We start from the raw sequence: 17,719 nt of genomic DNA on the forward strand, positions 1-17,719 counted from the left end.
AAGATGCTTTAAAAGCACTAATGAATAATACCAGATGTATATCTTTGAGGACAAAGGGAGATGAATTTACAATGAAAAATCAAAAAAACAAACGAAAAACCCCCGCAACATTTATTTATCAAACATCTTCCTGTTTCCCTGTTTCCGTACAAACAGATCTTAGGGTCCACTTTAAGACGTGATTAGGAGAGAGTGAAGAACACAGTTCATTTGGAAAGAATTCGTTCCTTTTCATTGTTCTTCAGGTGAAGTTAATTGACTGTGTTTATACTAAGTACTGTTGACACTGGAGAGCCTGGCTCACTCTGGGTAGTAAGGGAGGGGGATGATGGAAGACAATTGCCCTTTATGAGTTTCTAGTGCATCCCAGCACTGTATTTTGGAAGTTTGCATAGTGGAAGACAATGCAGGTACCTCTGGCTCACCACAGAGACAATTTACACATCTGTCTATTAACACATGGTAGGTAGTTACATTTAGGGGAAATGTACTGACACATCTGTTTATCCTGTGTCTAAGTAAATCTTTTGGTAATTAGCATCTAAGCCAGCTGAGAGGTAAGTGGACCAAAGGATTTCACAGCAAAAACATGAACAGTTTCATACATATTGGGTGGTTTGAGAACAAACCCATCAAATTGCATTTATTTTAAGTAGAAATGCATCTTACAATTTGTAACTGTTGCACCATTTCTTCTCGGTAGGCTAGTTCCCTTTTCATCTGATCCTGAAAATTATCTGGTATGAGAGAGAAATGGAAAAGGAAATTAATAAAAGTGCAACATCTACTTTTAGTATATTTAGTAAAAATATTATTGACAATCCCATAGAGACCCTTTTTGTATTTTTTTTAAGTAAACAGTATGGTTGTTTGAAGGGCTGTTTTCAAGGCTCTACAATTTGATCAGAATAGACAGTAAATTCTGAGTGGGTAGAGTCTGTACCTTATATTGTAGAGTGTCTCATACCATCTAGTATCACCCCTTGCATATAGTAACTACTCAAGAATGCCTGGGGCAATCATGTTCTCTAACCTTGGCACACTTGAGCAAGTCAGACGTAGTCTAGGGCAAGTAAGGAGGTGAATCTCAGAAAATGCTGATCATAGGAAATATGGACCTTGTGCTTGTCATGCCTTCTGGCTGAGAAGATGTAGGTCTGTTACACATGCCCACCTGGCTTCACTGCAGCTCATCTCACTCCCAGGGGAGTGTAAGTGTACTCTGGCCTGACTCTCCCAATCTGTAACTCCCTCACTCCGTGTCAGCCTTACTTTATGGTCCTCCTTGGTTGGGCCTTATGGTTCTACAGACCTTGCCTCAATCTCAGAAGGAGGAACGTTAAAAGATACTGTTATGCAGAATGACTCTGTCATTCTACATAGAAATTATTTTTATTGGGAATGACTTCCTAGTGTATCATGTCATTGCATCTTTTTCCATATGCTCTTTTTTAAAAGTGTGGACCTTTTTCTGCTTTAAATGAGACATTAACCCAGTTTCATATGGAACCTGTGGATGGTCAGGGAAGTAGTTTGGAGAAACCAGAAATGTTGCCACCATCTTTCCTCTCCTCTTCCTTTCACCTCGACAGCCAGCTGGTGAGTGAGTCCTATACATTTTATCTCCATACTCTCCTCTTGCTACCTCCCAAACACACACACCTATTTCCTGAATAGCTGCCCAACTGACCACCTGGCCTCCAGTCCCTCCCTGTCCAAATATCTTTCATTCTCCACCTTTAAAATCTGTGATGGCCTCCCATGGCTTTCATGATAATAAATCCTCTCACACTGGTGAGATTCTGGGTACTTAGAAATTAAAAACATTGCTCTTTTTATCTTTTTATTTATTTTACTTCTACCTTTCTATAGTATTTGAATTCCTTCCCCAAACTCAAGATTTTTAAAATTATTTATTCATTTTTATTTATAAAGACTTTAAGAGCAGTTTTAAGTTCACAACAAAATTAAGAGGAAGGTAGGGAGAGCCCCCTGCCCCCAAACATGCAGAGTGTCCACCATTATCAACATCCCCGCCAGAGTGGGGCACTTATTAAATCTGAAGAGCCAACACTGCCACATCATAATTGCCCAGAGTCCAGAGCTCACCTTAGGTTCATTCTTGGTGTTGTACCTTTGATGACTTTGGACAAATGTATCCATCATTAGAGTACCATACAGAGCATCTTCACTGCCCTAAAATCCTCTGGGCTCCACCTGTTCATCCTTCTCTCCCACCCCACCCCTGGCAACCACTAATCTTTTCATTGTCTCCATGGTTTTGCCTTTTATAATATATATTTTAAAAGACCCATTCCCTATTCTCACCTCTGAATTTGATGTGAAAGGTATGGTCATAGAGATAAGCACATGGTGTAATGTAAGGGCCAAGGGAGGAGCCCTTCTTCTATTGGGGTGTGAAGGGAGAGGAAGTGCTTGAGCAGAGATGTGGAGAAGAGCCTTCTACTCAGGACGTGGAGGGAAGTGTGGAGCAGTAGATGGCTCAGTTGGTTGCAGCAAAGGGGGTGGAGGAAACCCCCTGCATCCTGCCACCTACCAAACCACTCTCCAGTCCACACAAACATTTTCCCCCCAGCCTCTGTGTGTTTGTCTCTGCTGTGGTCTTGCCCTTACAGCAAACAGCTCCCTTTTCTTTAAAGACCATCTCAGATGTTATCTCATTCAGAAATTCTCTCTGATTCTCCTGTCTCCTCCTGCCCTGATTAGTTATCCCCCAGTACTCTGTACATACCTCTATTAACGCATCCACAACACATACTATGATTACTGTTCTACATCTATTTCCTAGCTAAACAGTGAGTTATTGGAGGGCAGGAAGGTAAGTTTTAGACAAAATTTTAACATCTCCCAAGTCCACCACAGTGCCTGGCACACAGCAAGGGCTAGTTAATAAATGAAGAGAAAAAAGAGCACAAAGTACTGACCAGAATATGTGGATTCTGCCCTGGACAGTAATTACCCTACTCTGGGGCTTAGGCCTTTCTCTGAACAAACAAGTATGCTCTGTAAGATCCTTCCTTTCCCTAATGCTTTAAGATTTGGTGACAAGGTAAACTGGTTTGGTTGGGTTCCAGGCATTCAGTTGTCATTCCTGTGCTGGGGAAAGGGGAATGTGGGATTTCAATTACACTGATAACAATTAGGCTGTGTAGGGGCTGGCAACCACCCTGCCACCTCATGATACTCTGGAGGTGGGTCAAAGCCCACGCACTGTGCACAGGGCCACAGGGGAACCAGCACTCCACAGACTGCCCGGTTCCAACCCCCTGGCCCTGCACCTGGGCCCGATGCTGCCCGGAAAATCAGCGTGTTTTCCAGGCACCAGAGCACATCCCAAGCACATCTCCCCTCTGGGAAGGAGGGAACTGTCCTCTGAGTCTCTGTAGGTCCCTTTGTCCCTCTAGGGTTCCAAGGCGCCTCTGACCAGGGTGGTAAACTGAGGTGGATTAGGAATGAGGGGCTGCCTGGTGCTGACCTGGCTGGGACACCTCCTTGAAATCCAAAGATGCTAAGAGCAATTCAGAGTGGAATGGTGATAACTAGTCCTTATTTAGTTCATGCTTATTGCCCTATGATGGTACCTCTAATACAATTCTTCAAGATAAAATGAAAAAACAAAGCCATTAAAGTGTTAGAAAAAATGTGAATATTTTTATAAAATTGGGAAGGAGAAGGGCATGAAGGATAAAAACCAAAAAAAAAAGGAAGAGACTGATAGATCAGATTAGACAAAAATGTAAAGCTTTGATGTGATAATAAATTATGAACAATTTAAACTCTCAAAACATGAAACACCATAGTCAACATTTAAAGGTGACTGATATAACCAAAAGAATATCTGTGACATAACAAAGAATTAACACTTTAGTATATGAAGAATTTATATGAATCACTAAGAAAATGGACACATTAAAATTAAAATGAAAAGAGAATATAAAGGGCATTTACAAAACATACAGAAGGCAAATAGACATATTAAAAGCATTCAACATCCCTAGCAATGAAAGGAAAGGAAATAATATGAGGTACTATTTTTCCCATTTAAGCTAGCAAAGATGAAAAGAAAAGATAATATGTGGTGTTTCTAGGATGGAAGTGTAAATTAGTACTACTTTTCCAGAAACCAACTTGAAGTTGTGTATCAGATTTGATAAGTTCATACTCTGTCACACAGTAATTCTTTTAGCAATTGAGCCTAAGGAAATCATCATGGATTGTGCCAAAATTTAGTTACAGTGACGTTCATCATCTAAAACTTAGATAAACTTTAATGTGCAACATAAAAGTACATTTGTCATGGCTGTGTAGTCATGGAAAGAAGCTCATGTTAAGTGAGAAAAAGAAGGGGAAAAATTGTGTGTATAATATTTCATTTTGTTAAGAAAAAAAGGATTTAATATGCACTAAAAGGGTGAAACTCCAAAATGTTAACAATGGTTATCTCTAGTTCACAAGATGAGTGATTTTGATTTTGTTTTCTTCCCTTTGTATTTCTGCATATTTAAAATTTGCTATAAGAAGTATGTGTATAAGTTTTGAGATACAAAGATTGTTAATTGGCAAGCAGAAACAAAACCTAACACTTTTGCTATGTTCTAAAGGTTGATGAAAGCATAATTTAACTGGAGATGAAAGAATTACTAAGGTGATTTCTCTAATGAGAATCATTTAAAGCCCAACTAATTTGGGGAAGCAATACTATAAAAGGAGGTGGCAGAGAAAAGTACTGAAGCTCAGTCTGCTAGCCAACTCAGTGGTCAGGGCTGTCCTCTGAAAACGGGGACAATCTGAAAAGCCAAGGGGTTTTCCAAACATCAGTAAAAAGTGGCAGGCCTACATTCCTGGGCCGTAAAATAAGAAAACTTACATGGTATATCTCATTCACCCAGTAGATCCTACTCATCAAGCAACAGGCTTCTTTAAAGCTCATTTTGTTTACATTGTCTTCATTTTGTTATTTTTGCTTTTATACAACTGTCAAGACTTTTGATCTGTAGAGTGTATTTGAATTCCCCCATGGAATTCTCCTTCTCCAGAGGATGCCACAAAAAGAGAGAGGAAGGAAGAATGTAAACCAGTCAACACAGAATGAATCCAGAAACAGCCACAGGTGAAAGATGGGGTAGATGAAATGGAGTTTGTTTTTTGATAAAAAGTAACTTTTATAGTAACTTGGAAGAGTAGCTCTTTATAAGAATCTAAAGTGATGACATAGAGAGTTTTCCATAGTGCCCCAGTCATCAGGCCCTCCCTGTCATAAATGGCTGCTCTCCTGGGTGCTCTCAAGTGCATTGAATTTGTCATCACATCTGCAAATTCAAGGACTCAACCCACGAGCCCTCAAGAATCTCCTTTATACGACGGTTTTCCCCAATACCATCCTTCATTGTCAGTTTTAATCTCTGAATATAACACTGTTTGCATCAACCATTTACGAAGACTATATTATGTGTTCATAGTATGCCAGGGGCTGGGTGTGCCCTTTCCTGAAACTATTTACAGAGCAGTGGGGTAGAGGAAGATAGCAGGAGTGAAACAGTCACACAGGAGACAACACATGATTCCATGGAATCAGAAATAAACATAGTAGGACTTCGGCACAGAGAGCCTACACACCAATGGGAAGGCTTCCTGGGGGTGGCGACTTTGAGTTGTGTTCCTAATGATGGGGAGTGCTCTGATGAGGGAGGCATTCCAGACAAGATAAGTGTCCTGTGGAGGTGGAGAGAGTGGACTGCAGGGTAACTGGAGCTGAACAAGGGGGCAGTGGAAGTAAGGCTGGAGAGGCAGGGTGGGCCAATTATGGAGGGTTTTGAGAATCAGTCAGGAGTTAAATTAGACACAATATGATCACCAGTAGGGAATCACCTGAGCTTCTTGAGTGGAAGACTTGGAGCCAAGAATTTTGAGAAGACTGGGCTAATGGAAGAGGGCAGAAAGGGCTGAAGTGGGGACGAGAGGTGAGGGCCCAGGGCACCCCACTGCAGTGACACAGGAGGGAGGGGATGAGGGCCTTACCCATTCATTGCCTCATCCAGCAACCCCTTAGCAGGTGCCAGGTCAGAAGCAAGCTCTGAGTTCACACCTATGGCTGGTAGCATAAGAGTAAAATGAATGAAAAACTACAACAAAGGGATGAATGTTATAATAAAGGCAGGCACTGGGTGTTGGAGGGGAAGGGAAGAAGAGACAGATGTGTTAGGGAAGGTGGGCACATATGGTGGCAAAAATGACTTACAGATTTCTAGCTGTAAAAATAATCAGACCGTCACCAGTGGGGGAGTTTGGGATGGTGGCATGTTGGGGGCAGAGTCTCTAATCATTTACTCCTGTCTGATTAAGCATGGCCATCATTGCAGGACATTTGACAAGCTGTCTTACTGTCATCCCAAAGTGACCTTAATTAAAGGTGAAGATCTTCCTCATCCACTTCAAAGTTAGTTGTATTACATGTAGTTGCTGTTTTGATATGTACGTGGGAGGAGGTCATCACAGTGACCTCTATTTCACCATCATCCCAGATTGCTCTAGTTCCACCCAATTCTAGATTATGTTTCTCCCACCTTTTGTTTCGATGCCCTCCCTACCTCTCTTTTCCTGTCCCACCCGGTTGGTCAACTGAACTTCATTGTCTGGTATCCAACCATGTTACTCTGCCTGTTCCACCTTCTGTAACTACAGTCCACTAACTCTCTAGATAGCAGCTAGTTTACAGTAAGTCCTTGCAGGAATGTGTAAGTATCAGACTTTAAAATGGTATTGGTAGCTACAATCCACATTACTGTGTAAGCTAATCACTTGATACAGCTCTCATTTAATCCTCTCCACAACCTCATGAGGTAGGCAGTAGTATTGTTTTAGGAGATTAGGTATCTTGTCTGGGTCACTCAGTGGGGAGTCTGCATCCAAACCTGGAGTCCTTGTTATTCACCACTAAGCTTCTCTGCCTCCACCCTAATGGCAAATGCCACACCCCTCCCAGTATATCTCCATCAGGGTCATGCAGAAATATGTACGGAAAGCAGTTCCGGAAGCCTGTGTCCCAGCAAGTGGAGACATTTGCTTGTTCTTCCTCCTCCTACCAACCTCTGCCCCCCAAGTATGGAGACTTGCTTTCTCTTCCTCCTTCTCCTCTTTTTCTCCATTTTCTTTTTCCTTCACTTCCTCCTCCTCTTTCCTCTAATCTTTATTCCTACCCTCCCCATGCCAGGATTCATTCCCATGATCCTCATTAGCCTCCAGAGCCACAACAAGAAGCTTAAGAGAAACTTGGAAATGTGGACCCATGTTAGAAATGCTTTTCTAGAACTCAATGCTAATGATCTCTTCCTCCTCCTGCTTCATTATCACCATCATCGTCACATTACTGAGCACTTATCCTGGGCTAACGATGTGCACAGCACTTCACGTGGCTCCTCTCATTTAGTCTTCTGGTCTTCCTGCAAGACAGGAATTATCTGGCTCATTTTACTGTTTCCAAGGTCCTACAACAAGGAAGTAGCAGAGTCCAAAAGAGAACTCAGATCTGGTCGATTTTTCAGTTTGGATTCCTAATTGTCACATGCTACAGCTCAGCCTAGGTCCCCAGTGTTCTAAGTGAACTGAAGTTTAAGTGTCATGACTGAATATCTGTCCACTTCTTAGTTAAAGGTTCTGCAAAATTCTGGCCCAGATTCCTCTATGCTTCCTTCTGTTTTGGCTTTACAAAGTTCTGTTTTCCTCTTTCTATCTGAGAGAATCTAAATATGTCTGCCAACCTCACAGCCTCTCACATTTAGTTAACAAGCACATAATGTGCATTTGCTATTTTCATTGGTGTGAAATTAACTGCCTCTTTGCGGTGTGTCTAAACCACGCATTAGTCAAACCTGGGCACACACATGCCAATTCCTTGGTCAGTGGAGTATGCTGCAGATTAAAAAAATGGAAAAACTTTTTTGTTGTTGCTTAATTGAAGTGTTTTCCTATATGAAGCAATCACAGTGGATTAATTTCAATTAATTAAGACTTTAAGATCAAAAGGATGAGTGATAGCTCTGAATTGATATTGGCCAGTTGTACTACAATATTCTATTTATTTTAACAGAAACATGTGCATGTTGTATGGTAGAGCAGTTAATAAAGAATATGTATAAATTATTATCAATTACTTAATTCCTGAAACTGATTAATTAGCTTTTATTAATGGGATAAATTATGGTTACACTGGCTTCATAGGGAGTAAGGGGGGCACTTCAGAGATTCAGTGGGACTTAGACTCACTCTGCTGGATCTAAACGTGGGGATTTGCAAACTCAACAATTAGATAAACATCAGCTTTTAGGGGAAACCAATCTTTCAATGTCTGCTCATTGCTGCAAGGAATGGTGCGTTCTCTCTTCAGATATAGTTTAAAAACTTGGAGATTCCTGGATCCTTTGGAAGCACCTGGTTTTTAAGGTTTCAAAGATATTTTTAAATGCTTCCCTTTTTCTCAAAGCTGCAAATGTCATGATGATCTTAATACATTATCAAAAGCTATTGGCCATTCTCCTCCCTTCCATCTCATTCTAAGCCTCAGCAGGCACCCTCCAAATTCAAAACACTGCAGCACTGTGAGCTCCAAAGCTTCCTTGTGGGTACTGAGGGGTCCCAGGCTTGGCAAACCTTTTTGCTGTTTGTGGTCAGAGATCCCTTCCATCATGACCCTCTTTGTTTTTATCCTTGCTAAACATACTGGAGAAACTTAGTTTAACATGTTACCATGGACATAGAACCATCCAAAATGCCACTCAAGAAAGCATGTCTTTCAGTTGTGCTTAGGATTACATTTGAGAAGCCCTGGGGATAGTAGGCCTTTATGCTCATATTATTAAAATTGTCACAGTTACTGAAAAACCTCTTTCAGATGCCAGTCTGTAGCTCTAACACAAGTATTGCCAACATTAGTTTCATGATGTCTGGATTAAAACCAAGGGCCATGCTGACATTATAAAAAAGGGTCCCAGAAAAAATTAACATTAAATTTACGTAATTTAAAATATAAGTTCGTGTACTATTTTCTTTCCCACTTTCTTTTTTCTTAGTAGAGGAATGTGACTAAAGGAAATTCCAAAAAGCCTAGAAAAAACACTACTGTGATGTATTTCCCAAATGTGTCCCAGATCAGGGTTGGTGAATTTTAGATATGTGGACATTTAGCATTACGTTTTTCTGAAATTCCAGGACTCTGGGATATAAACAATAGTTTTTATGCTACAATATCTACTGCCACCAAATCTGGAATGGAATTTTGACATTAAATATGGATGGAGAATCCAGAACTACTAAAATTATATGTATTTCAATGAATAAATTGGGTACATTGATCTGTTAAATTTTAAATCTTCATAGTTATTTATACCCTGAAGTACCAGGTAGCTCTCCAGTACTGAGAATAAAAATTAATTTTTTTGTTTTTCCCATCTTAGAAAATAAAAATGCCTGAGTAATTCTTTCATTTTTAAAATACAGAATCTAAATATACCTCAATATTTAAATACCTACATATTTAATGATATTTGCATACATATTTTAAATACACATAATACATACACACAGATACACATCTACCAATACAGTAATTACCAAAAGGTTTTTATAGGAAATTTTATCTGTGAACTGATTCAAAGCATGAATAGCAGACTAAAATATCCAAATATTTAGGCAGAGACCACGGGAAGACCATGCAAACACTTTACACAATCACTTAATACTTAGAAGCATATTCTTAAGCCTAATAATAGAATTGTCATCAACTATCATAATGCAATGAAATAAAAGTGGTTTCTTACTGAATACTGGGAAAGATGTATTTCCTTTTAGCACTTGGAATTCTTGTTCTAGTCGTCTCCGTAAATCTATTTGTTCAAATAAAACCTTCTGAAGTTCTTCTAATAAAGAAAAAAGAAGAGTCATTTTACTAATCTTTACAAATAACTCTCCAGAGAACTGTTATATATGGCAATTTATTATTATAAGACAAAATATTTTACCAGTTTAAACAGTGTTGCATAGACATAGGATAGATTCTATGCAGAAATCCATGAATATAAATCAATGTAATATATTATTTTAAAGTATTATATTACAGTGTCATGTATTGATTGATATGTATGCATTAATCTCAATTATACCCACCCAGTGGTCCATATATTATTCATATGTTGCTCGTCAAGCTTAAAATACAGTGTAGAACAAAAATATCCTCCTATTATCTCTAGTCTTTTAAAGCTAAGAGAAGTTCTACAGAATTAAAACTTTTCTTTACCTTTCCCCATATTTTCTACATCCTTTTTAAGTGAATGAGGTGAATTCGTTTCTTGTGTGTGTTCAGCTTTAAAAAAAGGAGAAAAAATATTAGTTTTGTGTAGGGTATGTCTGAAAGTTTTTCTTTTCATTCTCTTTTAATATTTACAAAAGAGCTTATTTAATATAATGTGGAAGTGGAAGTCCTCCAAACCAAATGTCTGCATTTACTCATGTGCAGTCCCCTGAAGCATGGCGAGGAGCTATGGAAAACCAGGGCAGAGGCTGTCCATCCTGTGATGGCAGCTCCAAGCAAGGAGATTCCTGAAGTTATCCCCCCTCGCAGCCCCCACCACTATCCATCTTTTACACAAAGGTCATCGCTAGAGTGGGTACAAAAGGAGGTTGAACAGTCAACATTTCTGGAAGAAATCTGATCAGACTCCCTCTTCCAAAAGTGGAGAAGCCTGGTGTCAATAGGAAGGCTCTCAAGACAGTGAAAGCACAAGCCTCCTGCCTAATTGAGGGCAGTGAGAAAGAAGTGGGAGGAGCCTTTAGTTGTCCATGGGAGAGGATTTATAAGCTTGGAATGATTCCTAATAATTGACAGTTTCCTTTTTTAATCAATCTAAAACAGAGATGTGAAATAAGTTATGTTACTTTGTAATATTCACATGCTTGCTGGCAGTTTCTTAATTACTTGTCTTCAACCAATAAAAACAATATTGTGGATAAAGGTTAATTCGTTGTTCTTACCTATTTTGCTAACTAGAATGATGGCTAGCTAAGAAAATGTATTTATCTACAGCCATAAGTTGAGTCCACATTTTCCACAAAACATAAGTAAACCAAAGAAATCCAATCATTCAGCTATTCAGAATTTTGTTTTTTCAAATTTCAACCTGCTACCTGCAACTGTCCACATAATATAACCAAACTTTCCATTTTCATTTAAAATGGTGTGACAATACAAACAATGATGCTTAAGGTTCATGGACCTAGCTCCCCCTCTGTGTCCACAGCAGTTTGCTCACTCACCTTCTGCATCCACTAGGCAGTGTGCTAACTGGTGGGGGTTCTGTCTTTCCTGCATGGCTAGTACCAAGCATGGTGCGGGACACATAATAGGTATTCATTTAAGTGTTTTCAGTTGTCAGTGAAAGGAACCCAAGTCATAAATTCTAAACTGTAGCACTATAGCAATAGCACAAGCCTGTACACATCATTTCAGTTCTCTCTTCACTATTTATTCATTTCCCTTCCTCAGCAGGAAATGGAATGTAATGGCCCTGGGGCACTTGTAGGAATACTGGGAGATTTCACTGTTAGGGTAAAAGTTCCTGCAAAGAGGGAAACAGAACTCCCAAAGCAGTGACCTACAGTATCAACGACAGACAGAAAAACCCTAAACATGATTATTGTAAATGGTGATTCTGCTTTCTACCTGAAGAAAGTTGAGAGTAAGTGTGTGAAGGTGTGTGTGTATGCATATATGTGTGCATGTAAATACAAATATTCCTCCCTATGTGCATAGTTATGGGAAGGTGCTTCCCCTGGCTCCTTATCATTGGGACAACGACATAAGTGGCATTGCTAAGTTTCTTAATGGTAAGCCTTACTGTCTTACTGTACTCTCCAGATCAGATTTGTACAATCTCATTTCCACACTCATCTTGGACACGACTTCTCTTTATAGGCTTTTGAACATTAACACCTTGGTTTTCTTCTCCATGTAATAAAATAATGAGGAAATACCTGTGAAGCACTTAAAATATAAGACCTCAGTGTAATTCCTATAAAATACTACTATCTAAAAGGAGCGTAGCATGAAAGTTCATAACAAATCATTTTGAAATGAAAATAAATGTATATTATGTGTAGTTTTGCTAATGTTAAGTCTCAGTTAACTAGTTAAATGTGTTGTTTCATTCTCACATGCAATATTGAGTCTGAACAAGAGTAAGAATCAAGCCTGCAGGTATTGCTACATCTGTCTATTGGGCATAATGAGATTTTATCATTCTACAACTTTCCCAATCATTCTAAACATGATTTAAATGAGATAGTATGTCTCTGAATAGGCACCTCTAGAAGCCATGTCTTTATCACAGTATGGACCAGATTCTTTTTGATTTATTAGTGTATTTTGTGGACTGTTTATCTTATACTAAATTCTAATTAGATAATTAAATTAAAATAGGGTGTGTAAAAATGAATTTCTTTCCCACTTCACAATTTGGGGGCTCACATAGATATGAAAGCACTAAACAAACAGCTAGTAAATGGCAACTATGCTAACCACAGGCAAATCTACTGATGACATTAATAACAAGCTCTTCTTTTGATGAGCTTTGTGGAGGTTTTATTAATATTTTACATCAGTGTCTATTTCAAACAGATGTTTTGCTGCATCTTCTCGGTAAAATCTGCCAATTTGAGCTTAGAAGTTTCAAATGTCTCACTCACAAAAGGTTTTTAAGAATGGTTAAATGTGAGGTAAATAAAGAGCCCAGAAGCTTCAGCTGCCTTTGTGTCTCTTTTACTGGACTGTTGCCTTTTGTATATTACTAATCTGTGAAAACCAGATTGTTAATGGTGGTTAAAAATGACCTCTGGGAGCCTGGGTATGTTTGCTCACTATTACTGCTAATGTTTTCCATCTGGTTAAAAAAAAAAAAAAGGCGGTCTAATACTGGATTAAATAAATGAGATTTATTTGACAATGAGCTTCCAAGTTTTATAAATATTCCATCAGGTTAAATGCATTTTACTTTTCCAAATTAATGAATGGGTTTGGAGATGTCAAAAATTAAAATGCTTACTTTCCTTTCCACTGTATTTCCCCTTTAAAAAATAAAGTTACAAAAAGGCAGGTGTAAGGGGTGGGGGGATGTAGAGGTCTTAATTGCGTAGTTATGGAAGAGAACATTATACTGTGAAAGGAACATTTTTTCCACAGGCTCAGCCTGAAACCTATCTTAACTCAGGCTGTAAAAGAGGACAGTTGAATGGCTTCGGGCTGGACAGTAATGGGTGCTTAGGGCACAAAATGCCCTTTGTGGACTGGTGTGGTCAGAAACTGCTGCTTGGGGTGCCTACGCCAGTACTCCACGAATGCACATTCCTGGGGCCAGGTCACTGTGATGTGACCCGCATCACTGCCTGTGGGTCCTGCTCACCTGTGAGGGTAGAGGCAGCTGTGCCACATCAGGGAAACTACACTGCTGCCCAGTGTAGTGAGGCTGGAGAGCCTGGGCCACATGGTCCCTGTCTCCCTGGTCTCTCCAGGGTCTTCCAGCACCAGGAAGTCCCATGTTCCAGGTAAATGTCCCCCCCACCGTTGCTTTTCCCTTCACACAGCCATCAGAAACTGGACGTACAAGAGGAATGGGTGTGTGAAGATGCCATGCTGAAGCAGACAGGAGCAGTAAATAGCAAATGAGGAGGAGACAAATAATTGAAGGGGAAAACCCCCCAAAAACAGCCAATAGATTCATTAGCAATACTTTTCAAGGCACAGGGGTAATTATTTTCTCTTAAATGTCATGTCACACCTCTGCTCAAGAACCTACAGTGGCTCCCCCTGGTTTATATTGCATAATCCTCTCTGAAATCTCCCTAGAGCCTCAGGTTCTCCCCAAACCTGGTTCCATCTGGCTGAGCCAAGCCGTCCTTCTCTGTCTCCAAGTGCAGACTGTTCACTTTAGTTGGGCCTTTATTTCTCACATCTGCTGGCTCTGCTTTACATTGCTTTTCTTGCCTAAGGTGCCCCTACCAATGCCCATCCAAAATCAGAATGCCATTACAGTCCCTTCTCTTCCATAAAGGCTTTCCTAACTTCTGCAAATGCTGCTGATCCATTACTTCCTGGGCTGAGGTTCTAAGTACTTATCTTTACTCTGCCACTTGGCAACCAGTCTGCTTTCTGAGGGCAGGGAGCTCCTGCCTAATAGGCAACCCCACCATGTCTACCCTAGGAAGGGGTACAGATATATTCCACAAATACTGTTTGCACTTAGTTGAATTCAATCTGGTTTGTGAAAGAAATACAAACAGCTACTATTGCAAATCATCATAAGGGGTTTTAAGCACTAACTCCTTCCTATGAATAAAAAGCACACCTTTGATCCATTTATACATTCTAAGACTTTATATTTTCAGCATACTGGGGAAATTTGTGATGTTTCAATTTTTGTTCCTAGGTGACAATTTGAAAATTTCTTTCAGAGATAAACAAAACCATAGCACCAAATTTTAACCAAGACATGAAAATATTAATGTATATGTCTGCCATGGCCTCCCACAGCAAAAAACCTTACATTTTTGGAGCTCATTTAATTTTAAGAACCTTATGAGTAGGTCAGATGACCTGTTCTGCTGGTAGGCATGGGACTGGAGTAAAAGCTGATTAAATAAGTATTACTGTTCTCAGCTAAACTTGAATACAATAAATAAGATCGCTTAAATACTGTACCTTGTAAGTATATAGGGTATATACTAATATATAGGGTAGAATATTAAATCCCTGGCATTTGGAGGAAGAATAAATATTTTGGCATTCATCCATCCCCTCTATGGAAACGTATTCTCTTTCCTTCCTTTTCCTTTCACCCCTACTCAGTTTTCTACTTCTTGTCTTGGCTGTCTCCCTTTTAAATTCTCCCTGGAGCCTGCAACCAGCACTCAAAGGCAGTGCCCCATGCAGCAGCCCCCAGGGGCTAGCAAGTTGCTTATCACTGAAAGGGCCTCTATGTTTCCCCAGGACTGTTGTTGACAATACCTGATGAGAAACATTTGGAGAAAATGTTTCTTTTATAGAAAGAAAGGGTGTTATTTAATGGCACACTTAAGAGGAAACTTAGTCAATGGAACTATTTAGGTTTGGGGCTATGTCTATACATGAGATACACATACACCCTAACATTTGGATGAAAACTAAAAATTCAGTGAAACGTCCAGGGGTTTCCACAGTATATGGTGAAGACTCCTGTGTGTGCTGGTGCTGGAGAGCAGACCCTGGAGGGGAAGGCATGATCTACCTGCAAAGTTACAAGTCTGTGCAGCTACAGTCTCCTGAAGTTCCCAGTGCAATGACAGGCCCGCCCTGTCAGCCTCAGCACAGGGCCTGGCCTCTGTTGAACAAAGACTCCATTTATACATGTTTGAATCCCAAATAAACTCTGAATTTTAATAATTAATCTGTGTCTTATAACCTGGCTTTACTTTGGATTTTCTGGAATTTTTATTCTCCCTTTCTCTAACAGTCTATCTTAGAGCTACAATTTGGATGGGGTCCAAGTTAATCTACAATTAGCATAACCAGTATACTTAACAACAGCCCAAATTCAGCACAATCTATGGTTTAGAGAGGTTTTAAAAAACACTTTGCATTAAGGCATTAAAAAATCAATTACACAGAAAGCAAGGTTAAATAATTTTCACCTCCATCAGTAGGACATGGACTTCCACTAATTTCTTGGTGTTAAATTCTACATTAAACTCTTTCCTGTGACATTTGGTACTTTAGTGAGGTCACAGAATAGAAAAGAAAATCAATGCCACTGGAGAGGGTATGCTACAGGAGGAACTAACTAAATATTAGCTCCATTAGTAAATAAAAGGGTCAAGAGCAAGATTAATACTGTGGGATTACAGTAAGTGAAAAGTTAGAGCAAATGTTAAAATTCACAATGAAAAAAATTACTGTGAGTTGCATACACATTGCATCTTGAATTAGTATATAAAATATCTTTGGTTAATGAATCTTGAGTTCATTTAGAATTCTCTTGAGTTTTAGAATTTGTGCTGTCAATGCTATTTAATTTTTTTGTTGGAAATTTTTAATTGTCCTTTATCTCCTTGAGTTTCACATAAACTTTTAAAATCGTTACTAAGAAGGGAAATTTTTCATAAATAAAAAGAAACTGAAATTTGAAATATGGGGATTGTTTGATCTTTAATACATATCATGAAATACTTCAAAATGCATTGTTCATAAAAATGCTGATAGTAATTTAGAGGTGGGAGGTTTTAACAAATATTACAAGTGGATAAACTGAGGCATAAATAGTTAAAGGGCTTACCCATCTGATGAGATGAATTAAAAAAGTCATCTGATGAGAGAATTAAAACACAAATCTACTAGTCTGTGCTTTTTAGAATTTTTCTTCTTCCTTTCCTTTTTTTTAAAAATTGTAAGCGTGTTCTAAAATAGAATCGAATAATAAATCAGAGTGCCTCATTCGCTATATATTCATGAGAAGTGTAACTGCTTCTTACTATTATCAGAAATCCGTCCATAGCATATTAAGTACACTAGAGAATCATACCAGTGAAAATCAAATTGATTTTAAAACTTCTATACATATAACAAGATGCAGTCACGCTCAGAGTCGAATGGTGCTGGCGTTTCTACAATGAAAGGGATTGAAATCTAGGATGACTCCACTTTATGTGATTTCCTTGACCTGCGATAGCTTTGAGCTGTCTCATCAGCTTACCCTACTGCATTCAATTTCAAATCACTTAACTTCACTAAAGTTATTCAAAATGGATATGCAAAACCTTACTCTGGGATTGCAAGCAAAATGCTGTCATTTATATTTTTGAGTAGGTAATATTTTGACCAAACTACCACCTCCCTAATCTATGTTACTTGGCTTTAAGCCATGGGTCTAAATTTAAAAAGACTTAGAGATAAAAGTTCTACTGGTTTCTGGAGAATTTGGGGTGCTTAAACACTTCATGTTCGGTCTAATTATACAGAAGTACAGTATCTGCTGTGTGTAATGTAAATGACCATTATTAACAGCAATTTAAAAAAAATCATTAAAAAAATGAAATTGCTGAAAAGTAACAGATCCAGTAAGGCTGCAAGGTTGAAGGAAGTCTAAACTTAATTAAAATGATGAACTAAAAATTAATTTACCACTAAGTATTGTTGCTTAACTGAATTTAAAGATATATCAATATCCTTACTTATTTAGAGGAAGGTCAAAAGAAATTTCTTAATAAAGTACATTTATGATTGCCACAAGAGTGAAAAATTCATATAGAAATAAAAAAATGTCTACTGACTTATTAGGCCATTTGAAAAGACATTTCATTCTTCTATGTTTTACTGCTGTATGAAAATAAAATACTGACATTTTCCAACAACAATGGCTGAATTAAACATTGGCTAAAGGGACACATGGTTCCATAAAGCCTTATCAGAGGGCCTGTAGTGTAGACCACTCTTACAGTATTCATACTGCATTATAGCTTATCTGTCCCCTTCTCTTGATTGGAAGCAACTTGAGGGCACAGACTGGTATGGAATCTACCTCTGAATCCCCAAAGTCTAGTAAAATAAGGTAGGCATTTGGAAATATTTGTGGAGTAATTGACTAAATAAACAAATGAATGCTATCATGTAGATGTGGAAGTTAAC

General features: G+C 38.8%; 1 protein-coding gene across 1 annotated transcript in view; it reads right to left on the minus strand.

Moving 5' to 3' along the window:
- Window positions 1-17,719, minus strand: part of SKOR2 (SKI family transcriptional corepressor 2) — a 38,077-nt gene that overhangs the window by 12,608 nt on the left and 7,750 nt on the right. Inside the window, exons 4-6 of the mRNA XM_036918507.2 lie at window positions 10,310-10,375; window positions 9,834-9,932; window positions 670-737 (exon numbers count right to left, since the gene is read on the minus strand). Of these exons, the coding sequence (XP_036774402.1) occupies window positions 670-737; window positions 9,834-9,932; window positions 10,310-10,375 (233 nt within the window). The remainder of the gene's footprint in view (window positions 1-669; window positions 738-9,833; window positions 9,933-10,309; window positions 10,376-17,719) is intronic.

This window comes from Manis pentadactyla, chromosome 6 (genome assembly GCF_030020395.1).
Source record: "Manis pentadactyla isolate mManPen7 chromosome 6, mManPen7.hap1, whole genome shotgun sequence".
Lineage (NCBI taxonomy): Eukaryota > Metazoa > Chordata > Mammalia > Pholidota > Manidae > Manis > Manis pentadactyla.